Here is a 13,625-nt window from a genome sequence, read left to right on the forward strand (position 1 = left end):
GACCAGAACTAAAGCTGCTGCAGTGTTTTGTTTCTTTGCAGCACCCATATCCCTGGAAAAATATCACAAATGATGTCTGGTTGACTGGGTTTAAGACCCCCAAAGAAACTCAGAAAGAGGCGAACAACACATTATTTAATCTAGTCATACAGCGTGTTTCGGGCTTTCTAATTATCTCAGTAAGAAACCATCTTGACTGTCTCTGCTTGGTTGCCCATGAGTATGAACAGTGCATAGGAGACTCCTTTGCTTTGTAAATGGAGCTTGCATAATTACGTTGGATTCAGTGGTGGCCTCCTCCCGCTGCAGCTACACAGCTGTAAGAGCTGACTAAGTCCTTAATGGTTAGATTAATGCATATGTGCATGTCTCAAGGTTGTTTAGGGAAGCTGTTACCCAGTGCTGACCAGCTGTAATGACTGTAAATGCCTCTGGAGCAACATCTGAAAGTGTCAGTTGAGCAGGGAGAATTATAAGTGGCTGAGGAGTGGTCAGCACGTCTGGAGTCCCAGGGCGCTTGGCACTGGCAGAGCAGTATGGATGGATGAATGGGTGGGTGGATGCTGAGAGTGCTGAATGAAGGTCACAGAATATTCATCCTTAATGGGCACTATATGCATAATTTCCATGTTAGGAAAACGACTGTCATACCTTGATATATTTTTTTCTAAAGAAACGAAACTACTACAGTTTAATGTCAATTGAATTGGCTGGTATTGTCTTTGTCGCTCCGCTAGGACTTAGACTGGCAGGTGGCAGCAAAATAAATAAAATAGAAAACAGTGTTTACACAGGCAAAATATCTTGTTTACAGCCAAAAACTAAACAGCTCATTTGGCTGGCTGGCTGACTTTGTTCATGCTTTTGGACAGCAGCGTTCACCACCCACTATTAAACCTTTGCCTATAATTGGTCATCACTGTATGAAAGTGCCTGGTTGCATGCTGTGTGTTTTCAGTTTACTCTTCCAGATTTTGACATAGTCCTAGTATAACTTTATGTTTCCAGTACATCTTGCTTTGATAAACATGCATGTCGTGTGTGCTTACACTGTGAAAGGCATGCTCCTCCAGCTGGCATTAAAGCCATTAAAAGATTTATTCTCAATAGTTTGGGAAGAAGCCAAATTTAAATTAGTTTTTGTAGTGCCAGCCCTCATTTTAATGTTCTTCAAAATTATCAACCCATTTTACACAACCCCTACTGCTTCATATCACAAAGATATGTCCTTTGATTCAGTTTAGATATTCATGCTTCACATAGGATTAATGATTGTGTGTGTGATGCCCTAGCATTTCATCCAGTACCATCACACATCACAATTTGAGAACTTTAAACACTGACTTGATTCATTACCAAAAACCTGCTAAATTAATGCAGGTCAATTTCAGTTGTACTGTGTTAATTACTTACTGTGCTCACAGGCTAACTACGACTATGATTATGATAAACATTATACCTGCTAAATATCAGCATGTTTACAATGTCATTAATGAACATGTTAGCATGCTGACGTTAGCATTACTTTACATTAATTACAGCCTCACAGATGTTAGCATGGCAGCAGAGTTTCATTTGCACATTATTACTGCCTTTTCCACCATTCTGAGAAAGCTTTTAGCATGCTTAGCCCTGGAAGAACAGTACCACCTTCCTGTGTTATGCCATAAAACACCTGTTAAGGCGACTTATAATCTGAAAAATAATGCAGATGACACAGTGAGCCTTCTTCTCAGTAAGATGTGTGCATATTTTGTGGAGTTGTGCAACGACAAATGTCATTTAGGGTTCACACATGCTGTACTTACTGCATAGGCTAAATAAAAGGATGGAAGGGTAAATGGATAGAAGACCGGATGACAGGGCTTTTGGATGATGCAAATGATGGGATAAAGATGTCTCCTCACCAGTGCAAAGTCGTGTGAGACGCGTCCGTCTGGGGGAAGCTTGGCACCAAACCCCAGTGCAGGAAACATCTTGTCACTGTCATAGTCCTGGATGATTTCTCCAATGGCCCGCAGCGCCATGGCATAGTCGTTCAGCTGGTACGGGCTCATGTAGTGGAGCGAGGTGGGCTGGGACGGGTTGCCTGGGACCCGAATGGTGCAACACAATAAAACACACATCAGCATCAAAGTGTAATTATGCCAGCTCCCCCTTGGCCCTGAGTCATATTACAATAAAAAGGAGGGGAGTGGGTGGAAGGGGGTTAAAGTGCACGCTTTTAGTTACACAAAAATTTCTCCAAGGCACTATTATCTCATTGGTTGCATTAAGGCTCAGAGCGTAGCTTGAGGGTCCATGTGTTTACTGTGTAGGAATTAACATGAAGCCCACCTTCAATTTCAAACTGTTTAACTACCACATTAATGAATTATGAAGATAATAAAACCAACTTCAGCAATAGCTTCATTTGTCCTGCCATTATTTTTGGCACAAACAGAGAAATGAGAACAGATAAAAAATAAATAAGAATGATTGTGACACAAAAAGATAAGACTGGTGTTTGATATATTTTTCTTAATGTCATCTAGTTCCTACTGATCACATAAACACATATAGTTTCTTTTATTTTAAAATAAGGGTCATTAATTTCCCAGAACAGCTACTTTAGCAAATATAACTGAAATCTGTTGGGGACTGAGCTGTGGATAATACACGTGGTGTATTAATGAATGCGGTGTATGTGGAATTGATTCAACAAATGTGGTGTATTAATCAGTGCGGTGTATGTGGAATTGATTCAACAAACTATAGAGTGTGTGTTCATGGTAATAAGGGAAATGCTCAGTGATGTGTTTTAATAGTTGTTGGACAACAATGGAGTGACTGGGTTACAAAGACGACAAAGAATACCTGCAGCCTTATCCTTCAATATGAAATGAGTGTGTGTGGAATACTTTGTCCGTTACTATAAAGGAAAAGTTATCATCATCTGACACAAACTTCTGCAGGTAGTTTTGCACAGGGCCTTAGAAACCAACATGGTCCCCAAAAGCAAGGTCCCTCCTTTGTCAACACAAAAAGTAATGTAATTATATGCATGATACCACTGTTTTTCAGCCGTTCTCAAAGACAGGAATGTGGGAGGCTGATCAGATGGCAGTAAAGAATGCCACATTTCTCCTGTGACATAATAAGGTCTCCAAAATTGTATTACATAGATTAACTTACCAGATCAGCTCTTACTAAAATGACACCATCACTCATCCGTGACAATGAGTGCCTCTCATTACCTTAAGTCATGTCTCCTCGCTCCTCGAGTGACCTGGAAATCATTCCTGTCATTATGAAGAACATCTCAGTTCTCTTAATAGTGCTTGGAGGAGGAAGGAATGAGGAGTGAGGGCATGAGACCATCCTTCACAGTCTTTTATTGGACCAACACACTCTTTTATTAGAGATCTGCTGGTGTTTGGACTGATCTGATACTACATCACTGCAGTTTCATACTGGGACAAATAACAGATTCGGCTCAGCTGTAATGTCACCACAGAGTTTAGAATTTATTTGTGTTCTGATTCACAATATAGTTCAAATGACTGGATCCGTGTAAACTGTGAGTCAGATTAATACAAGAAGCGTGAAACAGCCGTGATCATTCATCAGGAGCCTGTTGTTGTTCACCAGTAAAAATATGCTAAATAAAGTAAATATCAGTTTCTATCAGGCTGAAAATCCCCGTGTAACATAGTGTAGGAATATTTTGACTTTAAATATTTACATAATTTCTATTTTCCCTAAAATGTATATGCAACTCAACAACTTCTCCAAATTACAAGACATTCTCATCATAACCTGGATAATTACATCATGAATTTCTAGAGTATCAGTAAATGCAAATGCGTCTTATTGTCAAACTAATTATTTGAGGAGAACGATATAGAGTTATTGCACATTCATGCTGGTAGTGTAACTATGCACCCTTATTGTTATGCCAACAGTGCAACACATTATCTGTGCAAATGCAGACTCTAAGGCATACAAAGCTCCTAACACCTTCAGCCTGACAGCTGATCCAGCTGTGCCATCGCTATGAGAAGGTGACAAAGCTTTAGACGACGGGTTTGAGGGAAGAATGTCTCATTTCTCTAGAAACGACTTTCCTGGATTCCTTCCTGCTCACATCTTTGTCTTGCACCATTTCCTTGCATCTTACAAGTGAAGATGCAAGGATAAGAGCAACTTAGAGAAAAGAGAAACTTTAAGGTAATGAGAAGCAGCCAAAGGCTTCTGTGTGGACGCGCTCATTTTGTTTGTTTGTTGTTAAATCCTTGTCACTGACAAATGTAAGACAGTTTACCTGTGGGGCTTCATAACCCTTCACTACAAGATGAGAACCATCTGAATTGGAAATGCAATTTGAAAAATCTGGGTGTAATGACTTTCTGTCAACACTGAGCTGCAAACTGTACAAATTGTGGCTAATAAAGAACATTGCATTGAGCTCAGAAGCTTGAAGAAACAGATAATGTTTAAATAATTGTCCAACTTTCAGCTGCTTTGCCTTTGTTGTCTCTAGCTGAGTAAGGCAGGGTGAAGTGTCGTTAGTATAAGTGCTGTAAATTAAAATTGATGGCTAAAGAATCACTGAGGAGTTCACATCAGATAAAGATCTGAATGTTAAACACCAAGGTTTTATCTGTTCGATACACTTAAGAGATTTCACTGATAAGAGCAAAGCCAACACTTACCATTTGATGCTGTGAAATCAATTGCCACTGTAAAATTAATCTGAGTCCTACAAGAGAAAATAAACCATGTAAGGAGTAATGTGGAATCATCAATCAAGTTAGATTATACCACAGCATGTTTCAAAGCATGCAACAGAGAGCAATTAAGCAGCGGGTTATCAGCAGCTGTCCGTCTAAATATTGCAGCTGTAAGATAAACACAGTGCAGCAATGCTCTCAGCAGAGTCTCCATAGAGTCTGTGTTTGATGCCGCTGACTGTGGACCTACCCGCCTCGGATGTAGTCCAGGAAGGAGAGCTCAGTGTCCACCAGGCAGGACAGGAGGGTGACCTGCCAGTCGGAAAAATGTAGGAGTTAGACAACAGTCACTTTTAAAGTCTGAGCAGAGACTGTTAATGTAGTACCTGGTTCTCAGATTAAATCGATGATCATATATCATATTTTTTGCAATCGTATCATTCCAAAATGCACTTAGTGCGTTGTTTCCACACAACTGCATGTCATACACACAAGGAAACTAAATATTGGCTTTGGATATCCGCACTGCTCTCGGGCACTGGCAGGGCCCCTGCACAGAGTGGAGAGGATAATGAAAAAAGGGTTGGGAGGTTGGGTTACAAAATGTGGACGCTAATGTCCGAGTCAGTCCACCCAGATGTTAAGCAGAGGTTACTCTGCCAGCTCCCTAGTGCAAAGTCCATGTAATGTCCAAGTGAGCCGGAGTGAACCTGTGTGAGAATACGACAATATACAGTCCACAGTATTCACACAGAGCTAGTGAGCGTGTTGATGACATTCTATCATGTGACCAACATGAAACCGGAATAAGATAAACAGTCAATTATAATAAAAACAGCAACAAAAACATCTGTCTGGAGACAACTTGGTTCGTACAAAGTCCGACGGTGAAGATAAACAGTCAATTATAATAAAGACAGCAACAAGAACATCTGTCTGGAGACAACTTGGTTCGGAAAATTCTGTCGTTAAAAGCCAGCACCCGAATCATCAGAAAGGAGACCACGTCATGTCCTGCCTCTTGCGTGCTCTACGCAGGCGCATCCTCGCCCATAAACCAAACTGAGTATTTCTAGTAGATGAGAACACGTCTGGCATGGACTAACTACCTCCTGCTGTGTGCCACATCTGTGAAAGGGCAACTCTGGACAAAGTCCAGGCCTTATTCCGCAGAGACAATCCGGAGTTCATGTGTGAAAACAGCTATAGATAAAAAAATCACACAAACTCTACGTAGAAAATTAAGGACCCTGTGTACATGCAGCTTTGGTGTCATAGTGGGTTAACATCAGTGAGTGTTGAAGGCTGCATAAACTGTTGACTCACAGTTCCTGAGTTCTGGTATTTTTTCTTCTTCTTTCCTTTTTTCTTTGGATTTAGCACCTGAGGAGGCAAACACAAAAACATTTGAGCCCACTTTGTTGTGTCTCAGTGAACAGTGGGTAGGAATCCTGACTTTCAGCAATTCATGGTTTGCTCCCACACAGCTTGTGTAGAAGTTAATGGACCAGGCAATGAACAGCACTGAGCATTAGAAGAAGAGACAGAAGTCGGCCTTTTGTGGAACTGGTGCTAGTCTAATAGTATATAGTGTACAGTATTATTACTTCAATTAGGTCACAGCATCCTATTAAATAATCATAACAGTCTGCATAGACATATTCCTCCATGTCAGGGTGTGCAGTGGAAGAGTCATAGCTTAACGCCGTATGTCCTCAAAATCAGTAAAAAAAAAAAAAAAAAGTCTGAATAACAACGAGTTAGTGATGCATCCAAATAAGCAGAAACAGCAGTGGAATGGGATAAAACCAGTTTCCCTTGAGGAAGGTTTTGGAACATACTGGCTGTGTTCAGACTCAATTTTAAATCAAATAGAGGATCTGCAAGCAGTGGATCAGTCCGTGTATGTTTTTATCTAGTTTTAGCTGTATTAAAGCTGTATCCAACCTCCTGTCTCTAAAGCCCAAAAACAGAGAAACACAAAGGGGGGAGCCAGTCAGGTTATGATTGCATTACTGTGAAGAACAGCTTTCTACTGATTCATCCTACATTAGGTTTTCTGTTTAATGTTTTCCACTTGATGTATGGCTGTGCTTGTGCTATGATGAAAGACGAAGAAGAATTAATGATGTGTGCTTCTTAATCTTCTAGAACCACACAATTACAAATTAACATATGTTGAGATAAAACATAAAACAAAACATTTGCTTGGCAGAATATCAACATTTAGAAGCAGAACCAGGTCACAGCTTGAGTCAAGTTATCTTAATGAAGCACCAACAAAGGTTCAACAATGGCGTTTTCTCAACCACTGCCTTTATTACTACATTGCTGAAGTTCTACAGCTTCTCCCCATTTGAGTTTATTTCTACTAACACTAATAAAGCCTGGGTCTGCAGCTCAACTCAACTCTGAATGAATATTTTGGACATCTTTTTTGTTGCCTTTTGCTGTTTGATGGGTTTTCCTGCCTGTGTCTTCTCTAAAGTTGAACTACTTTTACAGCTCTCTGATGCACAGACCAATTTGCTGGTCCTCACTTCTTCAAAAGTTGTCTGAGACTTGGTTTTAGGGTTTAAATTTGAATTAATGTCAGGTTAGAGTCATAGCTAGGGACTAGAAAATAATGACTCCTTCAAAGCATAAATGCATGTGTGTGTGTGTGTGTGTGTGTGTGTGTGTGTGTGTGTAGAAAATCACCTCATAGACATGGAACTGTGACTGGCTTCTGGACATTTCTCTGTAGCTGGTGCTGAACTCTCCAATAAAGTCGTGGCTGTAAAAACAGAGACAGATTTCTACTTTCTCACGTGTTCTGAAAAGTACTGTCAGAAGAAGCTAAACGGTAAAAATATCTCCGGAATCTTCCTTTATTCTCTTCTCTGTCGTGTATCCACACAGTCTGTAAAATCTTCAAAGTACAGGAAAATCACACGTTACTGGAGGTGTGGGCATAGTAAACATTTTCAAAATTTCATGGGGTTAATCAGCACAGTTGGAATCAGGGTCAGAAATTAATGGGCACTCAGGGTAAAATGTCCTTGAAATGTCAAAAACTGACTATGAAATTAACAGTCAAGGGGCAAACTGTGCTGATGATTAGTGTGATTTCACATGCCTCAGAAGATAAACACTACGTCAATCTCTGTTCTGGGACTGACTATATGAAGTTACCTGTCAAGGGACCGTTCAAGCAGGATTAATAGTTCATGTATATATATTTAAAGCAGCAGGGAGTGTCGTCACAGGAAAAGCTAGCTAGTGATATTTCTTCTTCACTATTCCCTATAATTGCGAAAAACAAGAGTGTGATCTGTGGCCATAATCCCAAATGTGTAATTTCAAACTCATGCTCTTTATGAGGGCAGTTTTTGTTTTTTAGGAGCTTAAAATATTAACGTCATCAGGCAAAAAGTCTTTTTAAATGGCATGGAGGAATAATAAAGAACAGTCTGATTACCACAATATATGGCTCATATAGTAGATAATGAATACATTTACTGCACCCCGTGGCCTTGTTGCACCGGTGTACAGGTATCTTTTACAGCAGGATGTCAATAAAACAATATTGTGTAGATAGATGGAGCCTCCTATCACTAATGTACTGTAGTACAGACACTTTAGTTGATGCATGGAGACAAAAAGAGCGCTGTTCCCTCACCCTCCATCTCTATCCCAGTCATACACCTCCACCTTAATGCTCCTGTTGGGAAAGAGGAGAGGGAGAGAGAGAGAGAGAGAAGGAAATCCCTTTAAAAATAATTAGCACCACTGCTGTGGAAGGATGGGCTTCCATTCAGATGAGATGCAGAATGTTTTTTTGAAGGTCATTATCAGTACACACACACCACCATGAAGGTCGCTCAGTCCTCTAATCTAATCCTGTTTTAGGATGACATCACCAGTGAGTCTTTTGTCACTGTTCACCAGTGGTGGAAAGTAGCTAAGTACATTTACTCAAGTGCTTAATCACAATTTTGAGGTATCTATACTTGAGTATTTTCATTTTCTGCCTCCTCATAATTTGACTATTTAGAGGCAAATATTGCACTTTTTACTTCACTGCATTTATTTGATAACTTCAATTACTTTTCAGAACCAGGAGAATAAAACTGAACACAGTATAATCACCAGGCTTCAGTGACCCCTGTGGGAAATTCACAAGCTACCCAGCAGTAACTCAGATTAGCTCTACCTTCACCAGCTGCAACATTAAATGTGATGTACACAATAATGCATCAATAATTAGCAATATGATATACATTTACGTGAAATGTACCATTCCACATAATGAACATAAAGTGGACCCAAACCATGCCAGCAGAATGCCCCCCCCCATCACTGTCAACCATTCAGGTTCCTTCTTCACTCATCTGTATGTCAGGTACTGAAATATCAAAAGGTTTTTCTCTTCTTGTAAAATCAAATCTAATGTGATGGTCTACCTGCTGTTCATTCTTGTGCTTACAGAATTTCTGTATTTCAGCTTGTGCAATCCCCACTGTCACCGACCGTACCTGTCATAGTCCCCGTTGCACAGTGCCCTGACAGGGATTTTAAAAGCCTGCCACACAGGATCCAGAGTATTCTTCACCACTTCTGTTTTGTGGCAGATGGTATACCTGTCAGACATACAACACTGTTAGCAGATGACAAATCTACCTTAAAGCTAAAAGCAAAAACCTGGTGCGCACTTCTCCTCTTTGATAATAAGAGGAGTGTAATTTTAAAAGTATTGCATAAAACTCAATCCTCGGCTAAAATAACTGCTTCCAGTGCTTTTTTATGTGCCAACTAGTCTGGCTCTTTGTAGCTGCGCTGTGCCACCGTTATATCCTGTGGCTGAACATTTAGGATGCATCAGAAAAAAACCCCGCTGCACAAAAACACAATGTGTTAAGTGTGAGATGCTGAAGTAGATTTAAATAAAAGCACGCAAGGCAAAGAACATGTGACCTCCACACAGTGTTCACTTAACTCTGTCTTATCCAACCTTTCTGCCTTTGTTTTCCTTGTTATCTCTTCCCTATTATGTTGAGTCACCCCTCCGTCTGTTGCTTTGTTGACAGCTAGACAACACAAGTCACATACTGTAGCATTATGTAACACCACTTAGACCTTATATCTTCTGTATTGGAGCATAAACACTCACAGCTTGTATGCATCACAGGCACTTTACATGCTGTATATGTATATTTTTGTGTGTAAAAGCCAGACAGCTGCTTCTGTTAATTCATCAAATACCACGAGGAAGCCGCGTGTCAACTTACGATCCATCTTCGTTGCTGCGGTAAAAGACAAGAAAAGGATCAGACTTTCCAAAGAAGTCCTTCTTATCCAGCTTGTTGCCACAAAACTGGAGCATCACTGACTCCTGAGGAATAGATGGAAACAATGTACATATGTGCTACACAGCCTCAGGTCCTAAACAATGACTGCAGCATAAAGAGAAGAAGTAAAACCAAAATACAGTTGGAGAATAATCAAAAGTGAAAAAAATAAATGATTTATGATTTCTGGACTATCACCTAAATGTAGCACAATTTCAATATTACTTTACTGTTAATGAAACAAATAGAGCACATTGTACTTGTGTGGTTTTTGATATTTTCTTAAGCCGACCTTACACCTAAAAACTTTTCAAGTGATTTTGTGTCACAGACAGATTTCCAACATTGGAATAAAGTCAAGAGAGTCTTGCTACTGTCACGTCGTGTTACCTCAATCGTGTGGTGTAAGGTGGCAATCTGAGCTGTTTTAGGTCTCTTTCTTGTCTTGATGTTCTGTTAAGATCAACCATGTTTAATATTATCCTAAGTCTTTAGTCTTGGCTCATGCAGACAGTGACATGAACACCATAAACAACCAATAGGTGAGCTCTCTCAAGCGCCAAACAGGAAGCAGCATATCAGGCACAAAAACAAAGGTAAATATGGTGGTGACTCCGGCGAGGACTCAGAATGCATGGTTCTGTTGTGCCATTACAAAGGAGGACTGGTGGAGTTGTGGAGTGAGCAAGAGTGTCTGCTTGACATGTCATCCAATTTGTACCGCGACAGAGTGGGGAAAGAGAAAACATGGACAGACCTCACTGTCCCCTTTCAGTCAAACAGGGTCGTGTCCACATTCAGCGATGACTTCTCTTTTTATTTTTCAGATGTTTTTTTCCAAGCAAAACACTGCACACACAAGCAGAGCTGTAGCGAAATGCAGGAGCATATGTGAAGTAGTCTCCAGAGAAAGCTAGTTGCAGTCTTACAAATAGTGACCATGCACAATCCCCAGTCTTTGCAAAATCATAGTTTATGACTAAGAACTTATCACAGTCTTCTAGTGTAAGGGCAACATACGGTATATCTAATGAGTAGGGGTCAAGTCTTTCATTAAGGTTTTGGTATAATGAATTTTCCTCAGTTCTAGTTCTTAAATAAGCGATTTCCCTTGCTTCCCTGGATGCCTTTGGAAGCTTTTTTTAGCTTGCTTCATTTTGCTGTTATGTTAATTGGAAGAAACAGCACAGAGAGTTGGCCAACTTCTCAAATGGCTGCAGTACATTTGGTGCAAAATGACAGCTTGGCGCCCTTGCTGGTGGACTTTGAATTACTGACACAAAAATATGACATTTACGGTTTGATGTTTTGACCTATAACAAAATGGTGTGCTATCACACTCCACTGTGGCCTCGCTGTGAAGTGATGCATCTACACGTTGCCAAACACAACCAAACAGCAAGAGGGGCCCAGAATGGCAAGGTACCTTTTTAGAAATAGCTGTTTTTTTCTAACAGTGTCCAAATGTTTAGGGTGAGTTTTTTCCCTTTGAAAGAAACGAGGTTTGTACCTACAGAGCCAACAGAAATAAAGCAATGTGCAAAAGTTACTACAGATTTGTCAAAATAAATGTACCATAATTTCACTTTTTGGATGAGCCCTTTCCCTCTTGGAAGCAGATAGAAAACTGCTCTATTCTGCCTGTATGTCAGTATTTACATGCCATGAATGGTAAATTACTGAAAAGGAATACAAAAAAAATCCTATATCAAGAAATATTATTACAGTCTGGTATAGTGCTTCTAAGTATTTGAGAGATACCTCTTCCATATCACGCTTTAGTCCAGTATGGGGTAATCATTTCTTCCCTCCAGGAAGAGCAGATTTAGATTTTAAGATCTTGGCTGGAAAGAGTATAAAGGATTTATATGTGTCTGAAAGTGGTCATTTGAAGAATTGGTGAATAAATATGATATTCCATGGAAGTATTTCTATAAATATTTACTGCTGAGAAATTTCATTAGGTCATTTCAAAATCAGTCTCTATCTATACCTCCCCTGTCTGTTTTAGGAACAGTCGATGGATGTAGATGGAAAGTGAGGAGTGACATGAGTGTCTGGTTTGTGTGGATGGCCAGATAACTTTTTATTTTAATGGTTTTTTTTACTTTAATGGTTATATCTCCTGTTGTGTTAAACCTATCCAATATGTTAAGGATGCTATGTGGATGAAGCATTGCAGTAAAGAAATGTCTGCACAACATTATCTAGCTTATTTTTAATTCTTTTTCTTTGGATGGTATGTTTTTTATGTTGGACTTGTCTAAGTGGTAAATGTTCATGTTAATATAAACGGTAAAAACAATACAGATATTGTGGTGGGGGAAAGTACCATAATTTGTCAAAGATAAAGTACAGATAGTGATAGTGCTTGATGCGGCTACTGTGATATTTTTAGGAAATACACTTTTAGATAACATGCTTAGTTCTCTAATTGAAGTCAAATTTCTGGTATCATAGCAACAGTGATGTCTAACAAATAATATCTTTGTTGAGTTCTTTAAGCAGTGTCATTGAAATAAAGTGTGAAGAGAATGTGTGCTGCAATAAATCCTACATTCATGAAGTGTAAAATGTTCAGTGCTTTTTGAAAGTGTTTGAGGAAGGAGCTGATTCAACTTGATGTTGAAGCTGTACTGTATTTATTGAGAGGTATTCCTAATATTCTGTCCATGCTCATTGGCATAAATGGGGTGAAGGGAGAATTCATTGGAGGGTTGTTATATTAGCCAGCGTTAGTTTGAGCTACAGTACAGCTACTGTACCTAATAAACTGCCAAATAGGTGCATTTACCATATTGCTGCCTGTAAGCATCTGTGCGTTTGTAAAAATCTCCTTATTACAACCACACTTCGGTCACATAATTTTGAGTTTTTAAACTGCGAAGGGCACCAGAGGAGTCAGATTTGGAAGATATAATAAACACAAATTTGTGGAAAATTGGACATTTCTACTGAAAACAACAAGCACTCACTCTGCAGTTGCTCAGCTCTTCTGCTCTGACTATGATGGTGCCACATTTCCTCCCTGGGATTCCACTAGAAGAAATAGAAAACAAAAACAGAATATTTCCATTAAATCCAAGTATCCATAAGCTTCATGCAGTGGGAGAGGTACTGTAGCAATAGTCACAATGTTACAAGGAAAATCTGCCTGGGTCGTGTAAGGACTCTTTGCACTAACAATGTTTGATGACACAGCACTTCATGATGTTTATAGTATATGAACTGTATCAAAATTACATTAATCTACTGTACATGCTGCACTGTTTGTTGTTTATTCTACACGTCATAGTATCATTTGTTCAACTTTATATACACAGTGTGTCTACAGTCTTGACATCTGAGCTATGTTTAGATGCTAAACTGCATTTTACTGTACTGACACTGAATTTAATCTAATCTATACCAATGAGGTGGTTCTTGCATCTTTTTCTTTATGCAACATTCATCCACCAGACAGTTTCAGAATAATTAAAGTATTTCTGATCATTACAATCAAGATCTTTGACAATGTCACATTATTCTGCTGGTAAAGTTTCAGTTTAATGTGAAAACTCAGAAAAAACAAAATGTAAAATCC

The 13,625-nt window shown here is 39.4% G+C and overlaps 1 protein-coding gene across 1 annotated transcript in view; it reads right to left on the minus strand.

Moving 5' to 3' along the window:
* The window catches only part of LOC109956378 (copine-8-like), a 50,383-nt gene that overhangs the window by 10,310 nt on the left and 26,448 nt on the right, over window positions 1-13,625 (minus strand). Inside the window, exons 7-15 of the mRNA XM_020593430.1 lie at window positions 13,018-13,081; window positions 9,983-10,086; window positions 9,230-9,334; window positions 8,374-8,415; window positions 7,413-7,488; window positions 6,039-6,095; window positions 4,963-5,024; window positions 4,695-4,741; window positions 1,908-2,089 (exon numbers count right to left, since the gene is read on the minus strand). Coding sequence (XP_020449086.1) covers window positions 1,908-2,089; window positions 4,695-4,741; window positions 4,963-5,024; window positions 6,039-6,095; window positions 7,413-7,488; window positions 8,374-8,415; window positions 9,230-9,334; window positions 9,983-10,086; window positions 13,018-13,081 — 739 coding nt within the window. The remainder of the gene's footprint in view (window positions 1-1,907; window positions 2,090-4,694; window positions 4,742-4,962; window positions 5,025-6,038; window positions 6,096-7,412; window positions 7,489-8,373; window positions 8,416-9,229; window positions 9,335-9,982; window positions 10,087-13,017; window positions 13,082-13,625) is intronic.

The sequence above is a fragment of the Monopterus albus genome, unplaced genomic scaffold, assembly GCF_001952655.1.
Source record: "Monopterus albus unplaced genomic scaffold, M_albus_1.0 scaffold19.1, whole genome shotgun sequence".
In the NCBI taxonomy this organism is placed as follows: Eukaryota; Metazoa; Chordata; class Actinopteri; order Synbranchiformes; family Synbranchidae; genus Monopterus; species Monopterus albus.